Source organism: Ruditapes philippinarum, unplaced genomic scaffold (assembly GCF_026571515.1).
Source record: "Ruditapes philippinarum isolate M1 unplaced genomic scaffold, ASM2657151v2 ctg753_1_1_1_1, whole genome shotgun sequence".
Taxonomy (NCBI): domain Eukaryota; kingdom Metazoa; phylum Mollusca; class Bivalvia; order Venerida; family Veneridae; genus Ruditapes; species Ruditapes philippinarum.
Window position 1 is genome coordinate 111,746 of NW_026854157.1, and position 15,989 is coordinate 127,734.

The window sequence follows — 15,989 nt, forward strand, 5'->3', positions numbered from 1 at the left end:
GGGGGCCAAAAATTCCCATTCCTTTTTCCCGGGTTTCCCTTTAAATTTTTTTAATTTAAAATTTTTCCCGTTCCCCAATATTTTATGAAACCCCCTTTGCCCAAAAAATTGTTTAAATTTTCCTTTTTCCCCGGAATTCTTTTTCCCTTTTTCCAGTTTTAAAAAATTTGAAAAACCCCCCGTTTTTTCCTTTTTTTAAGGGGGCCCGGGGCCCCTTTTTTTTCAAAAAAATTGATATTTTTCCCCTTTAAAGGCAAAAATTTTTTTTTCCCAAAATTAATTTTTCTTTTTTTTCCCTTTTTTAAACCCCTTTTTTGCCAAAAAAATTTAGGCTTACTTTTTTTAAAATTTTGGAGGGTTTTCCCATTTTTTTTCCGGGGAAAAAAAAAAAACTTTTTTCTTTTAAATTTTTTTTCTTTTTATGTTTTTGCAAAAAAAAAAATTTTCCCAAAGGTTGTTTTTTGTTTAGGGGACAAAAAAAAAAAAAAACCGTTTTCCGTTTTGGTTGATTTTTTGTTTTGGGGAACCCCCTCGCCAAAAAAAAAAATTTCCCCCCGTGAAAAAATTTTTTGGGCCTGAAAGAAAACCAAAAAAACCAATTTTTTTCCCAATTTTCCCCCCCAAAATTTTTTGGGAAACCCCAAACCCATTTTTAAAAGTTTAAAGAAAAAAAAATTTCCCCCGGGGCTTTAAGTTCACATTACACCAAAAAAATATTTTTTTACGATAAGGCCCAAAAAAAAAACCAAAGGGGATGCTTTAAATTTTTTTGCTACAAAAAAACCTTCTTTTTATTTCTTGTTAAAGGGAAAAAAAACCAAACCTGGGCCACCCGAGTGGTAATATTTGCCAATTAAAATAATGTAAAAACAGTTTTAATTTTTGGGCAAAAAAAAAAAAACAAACCCATATTGGGGAACAAAAAAAAAAAAACGGGCACTAAAGTTTGTATAAAAAAAACTAACAAAAAGCGGTTAAAGGGGAAAAATATAGCGGGAAAAAATTTTGTGGTCTTTTGGGGGCCGGAAAACTTCTCGGGGCTATATTCCGGGGCAAAAAACTCTTTTTCACGTCGCCAAAATTGTTCTTTGCTTTATTTGGCGTTTAACTTCGTATAAGCATTTAAAAATTTTAGGGGGGAGGCATTTTGCCGACTATTGAGGAAACAAAATGGGCATAAGAAACAAACAATGAAAGATCAATCCAGGGCCATATCCTATCTATGAAATAGATATAACTTGCACTGAAACCTGGCTGACATGTTGTAATTGTTGAATTGGAGTCTTTTAGGACGTTTACTGTGCTTAGTTCAAAACCAACTAACATATGTAAATTTATTAAAATACACGTTAATACTGTCACAATAGTAACAATTAAAGCCACTTTGTTACTTCTTCCAATGCGCATTTTTATTGGCAACCAAACACAAACTACACGTTCAACAGTTACTCCAACTATAAGCCATGATGAAATATGTGTTGATGTGTAAACTATAAACACATGTAGCTTACACACCACCGTGCTTATGTCACGAATGTCTACTTTTAGATATCCAGATATTATAACTCTCAAAAGTCCACTCCATAGTGCTATGAAATCTACTATTGTCAAAGCAATAAAAAACACGGCCGTAGATAAGCACCTTGTCTTAGGCCGTGTAAGCACACAAAGTGACAAGATATTGCCAATTGTACCAACACACAGAATAACAATAGGCACAGTTTTCTGCAAATTTTCCGTAATTTCACGTATATTCTCAGCCATTCTTTGTTTATTTTAGCCACTCATTCATTTTATAAAAAAAATGTCACATCTATTTATCAATATTTTAATACTACCCCCTTTGCCATTTTACAGTGAATATTTTTGTTATACATTATTTCAATCTTTTGTCGGATAATTAGTACGAAAGGCCTTGGGGGGAAAACAATTCGATGATAACAGGAGATACCATCGTAACATCAAATTAATTTTTCTTAACTAATAACACATACTAATTAGGTGAGTCGGTAAATTAGAATCTTAGTCATTATAGGTATGTCTATATATTTCAACAAATCCTAGATATTTTCTTTAAATTAAATTGAAATTTCATTCACAATTTGATCGATAAATACATATATATATATTCTTACCATTTTACAAAATGAGTTGAAAATATCACCGAGCAGGGTTTAGTCTTCACTTATGTTGCAAGAACTTGACACCCAATCATTTTTTGGTGAATTCTTATTATTTCTAAATATTTGATTTAACCTTTAGAGAGCTTGTGGGATTTGGTTCGTTCCATGTGAACCAGTGCAGGCCAAATGCGGCCGGGATATCCTTGATGACTGAATAAAGTATTACACTGTTTGCTGTTCAATCATAATTTAGACACCTTTTCAAACAATGATGAATGGTTTTGGTCAGATTGAACGAAAAACATGTCTGTTTAGATATATAAGGTTTATTGTGACAGTATGTTTCTAAACCATTTATCTTTCTCTTGTGTTTGAGTAAGGGAGATCTGAAATTTTCTGAAAAAATATTGAAAACTGTACTACTTGATATTTTCGATAACGCTATAAGAGGTACAAAAATTTAAAATATAAATAAATAGATAAATAAATAAATAAATAAATAATAATTATAATAATGATAATAATAATAATAATAATAATAATAATAATAATAATAATAATAATAATAATAATAATAATAATAATGATTATAATAATATTTCTAATAAAAATAAACAAAATCGTAAACGTATTCTTCTCCAGTGTAACACTTTCATATGCAGTCAAACTTGCTTTAAACTAGGGCTATAGAAATGGCGTTATCTGTAAAGCTAAGGTGTATGTGCGTATTTGGTAAAAATATACTTTATTTGTATTCGAGAGGAGATGGATTTTTTTATATTAAATAATTAAGATATTTTTATCTTTTTCTTATTAAATGATACGCTAGTATCATATTTCATGAAAGGTGTCGTTGAACATGCATTTACTATCAGGAATATGGTTATGCTTTTTATTTGTAAGATATTCCTTCAACCTACAGTATATCTATTTAAGATCACGCACACTCAATGTAATCGCTGCGTCAGTAGGCGTAAAATTTCATTTTTTTTAGAATTATTATAAATTTTAAGCTGGGCTTGAAAGCAGGGTCATGAAAATAATATATGAATGCGATTTGTATTACAACATGTTTAAAATTTCACATCGCAAAATAATGTCACAACATAAATGATATGAAATAAATGATTTAGAAAATACAACAATACTGTTTCAATTATAAAGGATCAATAACCGCACAGTTCTGAATTAAAAGTTTGCTCTCCCAAGATAAAACAAATGGTTGCAAGAGGTAATTTTCAATAAAAGTATTTGTCCATTTCCCATTATTCAATTCAATATTGGCATTATAAAACAATTGTTATTTAATATTCATGTTTTGTTTGCAGATCAAACCTTTTTTATGTTATGTTTTTTTTAATCAGTGCAAAGAAATAGTAGTCTTTAACTGCCTGTTAATACCGTACTTAAAGAAAATCAAACATGTTAAAGAAATGAGATGCTGTATGGTTTTCTCGGTGACATGAGTTTCCTCTGATTTTCCGCCCGTCATGTGGGGTCATGGCATTTGCTTTACAGAACATTTGACTCGATTTTGTTTGTGTAAAATCTTAATGATGCCGAATAAAAACACTTAAACATGGATTGCAGTCCATGTCCAATATTTATATATATGAAATCTTCATGGTCGCTTATTACTACACAGCCAAATGATTCATATAAATATTATAAACATGCTCTTATCTATAAATAAATTAGATGAACATTAAAACCACATAGCAAAAGCATAGCATCATTCTTATTATGTCTAAAATAAAAAAAATAAAAACACCCCCCCCCCCCAGAAAAAAAAGAAAAAAAGAAAAAAGATAAAACAACAAGAAAAACAACAAAACAAAAAACAGAACAAAAAACAAACAAACAAGAAAAAAAGAACAACAACAACAACAAAAAAAAATCAAACATCAAACAAACAAAACGAAACAAAACAGAACCTGTAGGATCCTCATTTTCGTATAGTATTATGATATTACAATTTGTTTACAATTTTTGTAAATCCTTTTTCTCGTTTACTTCCAAAGGTAATGTGTTATATTATATCATATAGTATATACATTCCACCTTTAAGGTGCATAAACTTCTCCACGCTGAGTATCAAATTTACGAATACTCTTTAACGCTGTAAAGAATTCAACGTTATTAAAGAACTCGACACCATCAAATACCGAAGATTGTATCTTTCATCATCAGATATTGTATCATAGTATCTTACAAAAAGTCATGCACTATGAAGATTTAAGTTAAAAGATATATAAAAGCGGTATCTATTAACAATTTTTATTTGACTTAACTTTATTTGATTGCCTGTGTTTAAAATGATTTGAATAAATGTGTATAATATACGCTAGTGGTAAAGATAATCTGATGATATTCATTATTATGTAGTTATCAAAATTAAGTAAAATTCGTTCTATTATTTGTTGTTTATTTTACTTGTCAGGATCCTTTTGATAAACAGTCTGAAATATTCGTAAATTACGGTTAGAATTCAGAGATGTCAAATGTTTGAGACAAAACTTATTCTGGTACTGGCCATAAAATGAATAAGATTGAAACAGCACCGTTTTCACATGAACATGATTATAACAGCATACTTTTAACATCGATATGCTTGTAACTGCACAATTTTAACAAGAACATGATTGTAACAGCACAATCTTAACAAGAACATGATTGTAACAGCACAATTTTAACAAGAACATGATTGTTACAGCACAATCTTAACAAGAACATGATTGTAACAGCACAATTTTAACAAGAACATGATTGCAACAGCACATTCTTTACATGGATATGATTGTAACAGCACAATCTTTAATTGGATATGATTGTTACAGCACACTCTTTACATGGATATGACTATAACAGCACAATCGTTGCATGGATATGATTGTAACGGCACAATCTTTAATTGGATATGATTGTTACAGCACACTCTTTACATGGATATGACTATAACAGCACAATCTTTACATGGATATGAATGTAACAGAACAATCTTTACATGAATAAAATTTTAACAGCACAATCTTTAGATAGATATGCTTGTAACAGCACAATTTTTACATGGATATGATTTGACAGCACAATCTTTATATTGATATGATTTTAACAGCACAATCTTAATATTGATATGATAATTGTAACAGCACCATCTTAATTTTGATATGATATTTGTAACAGCACAATCTTTACATGGATATGATTGTAAAAACACCTTTTTCACAAGGTTTTATTTAATCTTTATTGAAATTATATTAACACTTAGGAATTCGTTCGTGGCTGGATCAGTTTTTTTTTATATACATTGAAGTATACACGTATCTAAATAAGAATTGTATTTGTCAGGTTGTCGCTGCATCATTAAACTTAACTTCAAATATGAAGTATATTCCCTTTCAGATGGCATCAATGAAATAAAAGTATGTCGACGATTGAATTGTTAATAACTGATTTAGAGCATCCACATACTTTTATCATATAAATAGACTTGTAACAACTGTTTTTAATTTCCATATTTTCAAAAATGAAAAAAAAAAAAAAAAAAAAAAAAAAAAAAAAATAAAAATGGTTCTTAAATGTGCCTTCGATAAACAATGTAAATGCAATAATGTAACAGCGGCGAGTAATGACGTTGAAAAATGAAAATTCGTAAATCGAAAAATAAATGGATCAACGTTGTGTATCAGCAGTTTTCTAGTTATAATCACCTTTCAATAATAAATGTTGCCACAATTTTAGATTACCCGTAACGTCATTTGTGTGTAACAGAATACGTTTATTAACCTTTACAAAAGGCAAGCTGTCACAAAATATCACAGAACAATCTGCTCTTCAAACAGCAGCACTGTTCCTTATTTTATCTTCTATATATGTATGTAATATCTAAACATGCGTGTCATATTCGTTATCGCAATCATACCTTTATGTCACGAAAGCAGGATCAATTGTGATTTTTTTATTTCTATGTAACAACAGTTCTATCATTAAATGAGGCATTCATTTATCAGGGTAACGGAACATATTTCAGATAAATCTTACATATATTATCATTAAATAAATCAACAAAAATAGGTGTTTTTTTCACCGAATCAACCCTATTAAGGGCTTTCCAGCTTTACTTGTGTAAAACGACCTTAGGTACTTACCCATCCGTTATTGCTGGTACGAACTGGCACCTGGATAGAATCACTGACGTGCCGATCAGTGGTTGAATAGCCTCATCACATGTCAATGACGTGACCATAAAATTGTCTTATGAACAAACTTATGAATAAGCCTTGTTTCATTAGAAGATGTGGACACATGTGAAAGAAGCTAGGATCTTTTATTCATATATTTAGCATTTATTTACCCTTAGTTTTACCTAAGGCCTTAACTTAAAAGTTATTGCTTGGAGGTTTCTTTTATGTTCTGAGATGTCTTCACGGACATTCTTTCGGGAAAGATTGATATACTTCACTGACATGAAGGTCCAAGGATATAATGCAATACATAGTCCATATATTGCTCGAATGACCAAGTCATCAAACAGGGGTATGAAAGCAAGTTTCGTATATTTGGTTATGATTCTAACTTCCATTAATTGTATTATTATCCATTTCGTCACGGTTATATTGTAATTTAAACAGTATATTTGGCATTTATTTACCCTTAGTTTTACTTAAGACATTAACTTAAAAGTTATTGCTTGGAAGTTTCTTTTATGTTCTGACATGTCTTCAAGGACAGTTTTTCATGCGGAAATGTTAAAATACTTCGCTCCCATGAAGGTCCAAGGATATAATGCCATACATAGTCCATGTATTCAGCAAACAGGGGTATGAAAGTAAGTTTCGTATATTTGTTATGTTTCTAACTTCCATTAATAGTATTATTATCCATTTCATCACTGTTATGTTGTAATTTAAAACATGTGTTAGACATTATGAATTTACAGATTATCTTTAATTGCAAAATATCACGATACACCAAAAGGTACATTTTTTAAAGTAGATTTTTAAAAGTTAGGTTGAAGATAACTTATAGTAATTTTACAGTAAGATTATCAAATACAATGTTTATGTCCATGTGTACTTAAAAACCATGTGTTGTAATTAGCAATATTGAATATTCAACATTGACAGGCATAAACAGTGCAAAGTTTTAGTACATTGTAACATATCAACACACATTGTGCGTTTTTACGTAATCATGTTGAAGAATCATGCTCTGGGTGATACCTATTTACATATTCATTAAATGTGTTAAATGAAAGCATGAATTACGCATTCCCCATAGTGCTGATCACGGACAAAGTTTTTTGATTTATGCTAATTGCATGCGGTATCAGACTTTGTTTTATTGTGGGCTTGTTTTTTCTATGACAATTAAATATGCTTCATTATCAGTGCTAAATAATATCGTTCTGGGACAGTTAATTTTCAGCATTTTACTTCAAACGTTTTTATAGTGTTTTGTTACTTCTAGTAATCAAATATATTAGGCAAGAAAAAGAAGAAAAGTAAAGGAAATTTTCAAAAATGCGAAAAGGGCAATTGACAAAATAGAAGAAATATATTATATAAAGCCTTTCTTGTACTAGGAGACAGTTTGAGTCAGCAACGCATACCGTTGTATATTATACAAAAATGAATGGACTTTTTAGCTGGTTAATATGATGTGATATGTAATGGAAGAAATATTGACCTATGTTTTTGATAAATAAATAATATACTTGTAAGCAAATCATAAAAACGCATTTTTTATATAATATAGTACATTATTATACAATAATCTGAACTCATGGTAGCTTTAGCAAAATGTATTAATTTTGATTAACCTTCAAAATGACATACTGTAAATTTATTATTTTTGCTATTGATTTTCCCACAAGATGCCGATCATTCGAAGTGAAAATGAGTTACATTTAAATGGTTCGCTAAAAATAATGGCTACCTCAAAAACTTTTTGTTATTTAACTTTTAGATGGAAAAAATATTGATAACATAAGTGTCGTGGATGTAAATAACTTTATTAATGTAGTACAATAAGATACAGGAGTGACAGCTTGAATTAAAAAACAACAACAACATATTGGTGCCGTCTCGCCTTCAAAGCTTATGCATGCCATGTTGCTATGCTTACAAGTATTCAGAACCGATAATCTATTATATCAAGTCTAAGAAATAAAAATGTACTCTTATTCGAGTAAATGTACGGACAGAGAATAAAATGAAGGTTTAGTTACTATGCTAAATAATAGTAAGATCAGCTTCCAAAATTGTTGCATGGTGATCTGTCAACAATAGATTATGGAAAACCTTTGCTGACTGAAAAGGAAACTAATAGGGCAGGATGTAAAATACCTGTCAAGTCTCAAGGTCAAATAAGTGAAATGTTAAGTAAAGGGGTCAGGTCTGCCAAATCTGACACTAACACTTCACATGAATGTCTAACAGGTTCGTTCAATAATTAAAAGATAGTCATATCTGCTTGAACAAAAATAAAGATAGCTCACACACAAACCTTGATAAACCATCAACAAGCACCAAACAATCAGACAAAAAAACTGAGCGTAATATTGTAATACTCATTTTTCATAATGGCATGACAGATTATAGTTTTAACATTTGTTTTGATTTCGAGACATATTGCCCATTTATTCTCCGGAATGTAAACAAAAAAACACTGCCTGAAAATTGTGCATGTCATTGCAAAACTTCTATAGTCTCATCAGATTTGTTGATCACTATATAGCTACCATTCATTTATATTTAACTTAATATTTAGATACTGCTGATCAGAATATCGCACTTAATACTTTGTTAAATTTTGCTTTCCTTTTCAATTTACACATATCATTAAAATATATTTATTTGCTATAAAATGATTCAAAGATAATGTACAATCCAATCCGTTGTAAAACCATGACATATTTCTCCAATATATTTTTATCTGTACGCACGTAAATAAAAGAAAAAAAATATTTGTTTTAAATTCAGGTTTGTCTATTAGCATCGCATGTATGTCGCCCGTATTTGTGGAGAAACAATAAACACTTTAAAGTTGTTTGTGAATAATTCAATTGCACAGTAATTACAGTCTTACAGGATAACCTTGACCTCGTATATCATATATTGTCCCGTTTTGATCGGTGCTCTGCATGTTATTACTATGTAAGTATGTATCAGTTTGACATAACGAGAGCATTGTGTATTTAAATGTTCAAGTAAAAACGCATAAAATTCTCAAATGGATGCTGTAATTTACAGTTCAGAAACAATAAAAGAAAAATAGTTCAGTTATAAATCTATACCTTAAGGGCTTTAGCAAGATCTTTTTTCATCATGAATTTTGTTTGTTTTGCTTTACCGGATATCACTTTGATATTTTACATTTAAATATTTTTTAAATTAGTATATTTGTTCGTTGGAATCCTACCAACTTCAATCACGATCAAATATTTTAGCCTGAAGATCAGCGAATAAAATGCTGGATATTATCAGTGATGAAAACGGTTTCTTAAGTAGTTTACATTAACATATACTTTGGCATCAACTTGGCAGATATTAATAAAATCAACTAATTTAAAGTATCTTGTAAACATTGTTTCTTCTTTTTTAGTTACAATTTATCTTTTGGAATAAAAATAACCGACAGTTACAGGATGTAAAGCTATATCTCATTAATATTGTTCATTTGATATAAAAACGGTGAATAATCCAGTTTCCGATTTAAGTAAGTGTTATTATATAGAACGTTACTATTATGTAACAGACATGAAAATTGTACGTTATCAATATAAAATATGTAGTAGGATTATTACCGTTTAGCTATACTTTGCGCCTTTTCTACAGTTACTTTTCAAATATTCTGTTACGAAATTCAAACTGAAGGCAGCAAAGATAACATCTTACACTTTAATGTTTGTCCTTTGAAGATGCAACCATGCGATATAAAGTCCCCGCCCTTTAAAATAGCCCATACAATAATAATATAAAATAACTTTATACAACCATTGTGTTTAGCACAATTTTCATAAAATGACAACGAATGTAGTATTCTCTATATAGAGTCAGCAAACGTACAAAAAGAAGACAAAATTACAGTTAGACGAATCATTTTTATATAAGTGATATCAGGAAATAATGACTATGTTACATTGAGAGCAAACAAATTATTAGACTAAGCTTACATAAGACGATATCTTTGGTCACTTCGCTTAATACTGGCCATACATATGTATGTATTATTTTCTATTTTTTCTTCATTTTTCTCATTCTTCACAGTTTTCCATTATATATGTTTGTATCTTCTTAATTAAGTAATTACTGTGTACAATGGGATATCTAATTTGTTGAATTTTTAAGTTTTTAGTACACTTTAAGCAGGACTTACATGTAAAGCATGGAAAAATGTATGAATAAGCCATGAACTGTAATGCATATTAACTTATTGGCGTAATTGCCATTCACATGATACTGAAACAAAAAGAAACGAAATGAATTAATTATAACATTTTGTAAATAAAACACTCCCCTTACAATTACAATTACACATGATCAATAAGCACTCATTTCTGAACAAAGAGTAATGAAAGGTGATAGGATAAATCAAACTTAAACTCATGGTAACATGAGGTAAATTTCAATAAAACCTTTGTTCTTTTCAGTCGTTACGCTATTCAACATTGGTGGTAAAAATAATTGTCATATAATATTCATGATTTGTTTGCAGAACATTCCCTTTTTTGCTTTGCTTTTCGAAATCAATACATACAGAAAACAGTCTTTGAACTAGCTTCTGACACTAACGGTCATGTTTTTAAAAGTATCAAACGTTTTATAAGGTAGGACATATCAGTCAATCCTGAATCTGTAAAACAGGACCAACACTAAAAAATTCAGTCCAAAACTATTATTTGCCAAGTATTTAACAAGCACTGGCTTTTTGTAGATTGTTCAGTTAGAATACCCAACACGCTGAAATTGAAATATGTTAATATTCATATAAACGTGCATTAAAAATGTCATTTTGGAAAAAATGTTATTATAGACGTTCTCATTATTTCATTTATTAACCAAACAATATGCACATTGCATTTGCGTTATAATCGCATGAACGTCTCTCCTTCAGAACTTACGGTGCTCACAGATTGTGTATGAAAGTTCCGCGTATTATGCATTGATTCTGAGATAGTTCTTCTCCGCTTGCAGAAAAGGTTCTTCAAATCTCTACGAAACTTTGATCCACAAAAGATATATAGCACAAAATTAATTGCACTGTTTGTATGCAACAACATCAGAAATATTGTCCCAGTAAGCATCAAGTTTGCAATGCGTTCTGGTGTTATTGTTTCCACTGGAAACCAATATGGCTGTCCTATTGCGAAGATGGAAAAGGGAGAGACCAAGGAGGAGAATGTTATGTTTAAAACGACTGCTGTACTTGTGAAATGAGACGCCGTACGGTTTTCACGGCGATATAAGTGGCCTCTAAGTTCCTGTCCGCTATGCGTAGTCACTGTACTTGCTTTTCGGAAATTTTGACTCGATTGTAATGTGTGTATAACCATTACGTTGCCACAAAGAAGCACACTAAATGGAACAGCGAATGCAAGAACAAAGTCAATCCAAGTCCAGTATTTAAACATGAAATCTTCATGCTTGCTAATCACCATGCAGTCAAGTGATTGATATAAATCATTATATACATGTTCATATCCATAAATAAGATGAGCATTCAAACCAGCTATAACTAAGACAAGGACGAGTAGGCTCAGAATAACCTTCCTTCTTGTAAAAACATCCCTCACTCTATGCGGATATCTCACACTGAACACCCGCTCGACTGTTACAAGCACAAGAATCCACGGCGACAGTTGAAACAGAAAATATGACATGAAAACATGAAATTTGCACGCACCATTTGAAGAAGTCCTTAAATTTATCTCAAACATATGACTGAGCCATTTCACCAGTACGGAATTCATGAGAATCAATGTGTCGGTAACTGTGAGGAATATCAACATAAAACCTGTCGAAGTTTTTCTAGTACTTGCCTGTGCCAAAACGATCACAGATAAAATGTTTCCTGTAAGTCCAATGCTTAATAATATCGGTGGGTATATTGTCAGTATTTTATCAATAATTTCAAACTTTAAATCCTCCGACATAATTGCCAAAAAGCAAAACAAAATTGTTAACATTAAACAGCAAATTATTACCACATAATAATAAATACGCGGCTGATAAACTGAAGAAAATTATGAACGTTTTTGATAGCACACACGATACAAGTTATTGTAATAAATATTAATTAAAATATTAACGCCAAATAATTTTCATTGCACTTATCCTGTTTGTACAACTTTATCATTTACAGCCAACAAATAGACCTGTACGATGTGCAATTTTGTAAACATCTATCACAAGAAGATCGCAAGTTGTTTATCAATTTTGTAAATCCTTGTTATTAAGCTTGCAGTGTGTTATATTAAAATGTACAACATCTAGGATACACGGATAGTTTTTATCTCTGCTCTCAGTCCCTTTTATACTCGCTGTATCGAATTTACGATTGCTTACAAATGGCTTTTTTATTCAGCGCTATTCAACAGTACGACACTTTAAAACTTCGTATAATAATAACTAACGCAAACCTATTTATTTTGAAATTTTGAATATACGCTTATTTATATCTAGAGAAAACTTAAAAAAGTGAAAAGCCTAGTATGCTTTAAAAATAACCAAATGTGTTAAGTATTTGAGAAATAGTGACAGCAATGAGGGTCTCACTGTATTAAATTAGTCAGCTCACAAACATCTAACAGGCAGAAAATGGAAAGACTCACAACACATTTCTAGAATGTGATGGTAAATGTTCAACGCTCAGGCCCTAATTTGTTTTTATCTGATCGCTGACGTCTTCGCAGATATTTAATTATCCTGATATCAACTAATACTAATATAAATAGAGAAGGAAGGCTTTTATTTTAGTTAATCATTGGATAAGCATAATTGATTAATTATCACAATCAAGTAAAATGTATTCAATTTTATTGTTGTTTATCATACTTGTTTGGGTTCTTCAATTATACAGTCTGAAACATTTGTTATGTAATATCAAATGATTTGGATAAAACGTTTTTTTCTCGCATTGTAGATAAAATAACCATTATTGTAACAAAACCTTTCCGACTGATTGTGATGTAATTTTATTGCAAATTTTAGCAATCTGCCTGTAATATTTCGTGTCCTCCTCTCTTGAATATCAATTCATGAAATAAACTATTATATTCATTTCGTCAGTAAATTATTAATTTAAGTATAAAACAGGTCTTTCAAGATATGAGTGTAGAATGTTTAAGAAGATTTTAGGTTTACAAACATTTCGTTGATTGTGTGAACGTGATTATTTGTAAATATAACAATTTGTTGAATAGTACAGTCTCATTTTTTATCGATCATGTTAAACATTATATTCTGAGTAGGAAGTTTGCTACTTATTCAGTTGATAAAATAAAATATGTACGTATTCAGGACGAGCTAAATAACCTCAGCTCCCCCAAAACATCAAAATGTCATTTTAGTTAGTTCCGTCCATTGTTTTCTCGTTTATTTGGTGATTCCAGGAATTACCCTACAGTGTTACATTGAAGGTTTCAGTACCGTATATGAACAGGCCCAATCAAACCGATTCTGCAACATTTTCAATTTTGCTGTGTTGGGCTTTGGTTTAAACAGTATTTATTTCATATAATACAAACATATGCAATTATGAGACAACAATATTGTATTATTAAACAGTATTAAAAAGGAAGTCAAAGACTTATGTAGAATTTTTTCCTGTAAATTGTAAAAAATAAAGCAAATCATAATGTAACAACATGTACTTGGGTTTTCTTTAGGGATTCTGGCCGATTTGGCTTTCTTTAGGGATTCTGGCCGGTGAAACAGAGCCTGCAACATTTTCAATTTTGCTGTGTTGGGCTTTCTTTTTTAGGGATTCTGGCCAATCAAACCGAGCCTGCAACATTTTAAATTTTGATATGTTGCGCTGTCTTTGGGGATTCTGTTTTTCTCTATTTTGTATGCATATCTAAAATACATCCACACAAAGATACAACGGAAACATTTCAATCGCCATTTCTTCAAAGATCTTGTTGAACATTATACTTATCTTCTGTTAAATTGAATTTTCTTATTGACTTTTTAACCCTACAGTAAGGATTTTAAATGTGCATGTATTAACTAAGTGCTCTGTTTATTTAATTTAATATATATCTTATAAAGAAATGGCAATGCACAATTATGGTTGCCGCTGCATCACTTAACAAAATGAAATATAATTCAGATGCAATCAGTGCATTTTATAGATGAGTAATGAAAAATGATTTTTTTGAAGAATACATTGACTGATTTAGAACATTGACGATATAAACAGCACCAGTATTTCCAAAAATGCTTGAATTGGCCCCCTCAGTGGTATAAAACGTAAAAGGTTTCATTTAACTCTCTTTATCCCCCATCCCTCTCCAAGGATGTTTAAGTATTGTATACAGCGTTTTCATAAATATGGTTGCATGTATTAGTGAAAAATGTAATGTTACAATATCTAAATGTTTGCATATTGATCAGACAGAATATGAAATATATCTCTAGAAAATGCAAGCTGTGACAAAATGTTTTATTATTTAGTAATAAAATTTGTAAGATATCACACCCTATCAAACCATACCTATGTTTACCATTTGTATACTCGGTCTATTAACAAACGTGTCGTTTGCAAGATCTATATCAATACAACTAATATGTAAGGATATATGATTTGCTATAAATAAAAAACCAAATTCGGCATAAGATACTACATAAACGACATATCATAATTTATTATACTTGATTATTGGTCTTATTCTCACATTCGGTAGGCGTCAACACGAGTTGATATTTGATAAAATTTCTAGTTCATTTTGAAGATATTGTTTTCATCTTTAGAAAACAATAAATAATCAATCAAAGCAGCATGACATTAATGTTTTATCAACCTTTCCCCCACGAGCATATTGCAAAAAATGGCCATTTTCATTGAAAAGCCTCCTGTTACAAATTCAAACAGCTATGCAACTATGAAAACTGCTTCCATACTGATGAAACTTGGCACAATTGTTGACCAGACCAAAGTCTCTGTAAAAGCATGCTCAATCGTAAATTTCCTTTTACCGTGGCAACGGGGGCTATCTCAAAATTGCCAAAAAACACTATCTTGCATTGTTTTTTCCATCAACACTGATTTCAAAGTGCTGCAACTTCTCAATGAATTGAGATGGAGTAAAAGGCTTTACTAGTTACCTTTAAAATCGACCTGAGGTCATTTTAAGCCTGTCATATATCCAAAATTTTCTTGGCGATAGGGGGACTGCCGCCCCTTAAACCCCCCCCCATATCAGTAGGGACACCACTCCCTTCTGGCCACCTGATTTAACATTTGGATGGGGGACGGCGCCGAAACATTTCTCAAACGAAGAACAGTTTTTGGGGCCTAAATATGGCATTTTTCACTGTTTGATGCCTCTAAAGGGGGGGGGGGGGGTGGGGAACGCAAAAAGCCGTCAAAACACGCTTATGTGAGGGAAAAGGTTAACAAAAATGATGAGAAACCTTGAAATTACCCAAAAACTATTTTTTCCATGTCAACACGTTCCCTTACACCTAATTTTGGTGAAAATTGTTGTTTTTTGACATTTTTTTATTTTTTTAATTAACCTTTTACCCAATGAGCATATTGCGAAAAATGGCCGTTTTCATTGAAAAGCCTCCTGTAACAAGTTCAAACTGCTATGAAACTATGAAAAATGCTTCAATACTGATGAAACTTGGCACAAAT

At 30.8% G+C, this 15,989-nt stretch overlaps 1 protein-coding gene across 1 annotated transcript; it reads right to left on the minus strand.

Moving 5' to 3' along the window:
- Positions 1–8,120: 8,120 nt before the first annotated feature.
- LOC132739181 (probable G-protein coupled receptor 139) lies at positions 8,121–12,762 on the minus strand. Its single transcript, XM_060726838.1, has one exon. The coding sequence runs from the start codon at positions 12,310–12,312 to the stop codon at positions 11,212–11,214; it is 1,101 nt and encodes a 366-aa protein (XP_060582821.1). The 5' UTR covers positions 12,313–12,762; the 3' UTR covers positions 8,121–11,211.
- Positions 12,763–15,989: the final 3,227 nt, after the last annotated feature.

What these genes read in the sequence shown, in the direction of transcription:
- LOC132739181 (XM_060726838.1), bottom strand. Translation starts at nt 12,312, where the DNA reads ATGTTAACAATTTTGTTTTGCTTTTTGGCAATTATGTCGGAGGATTTA.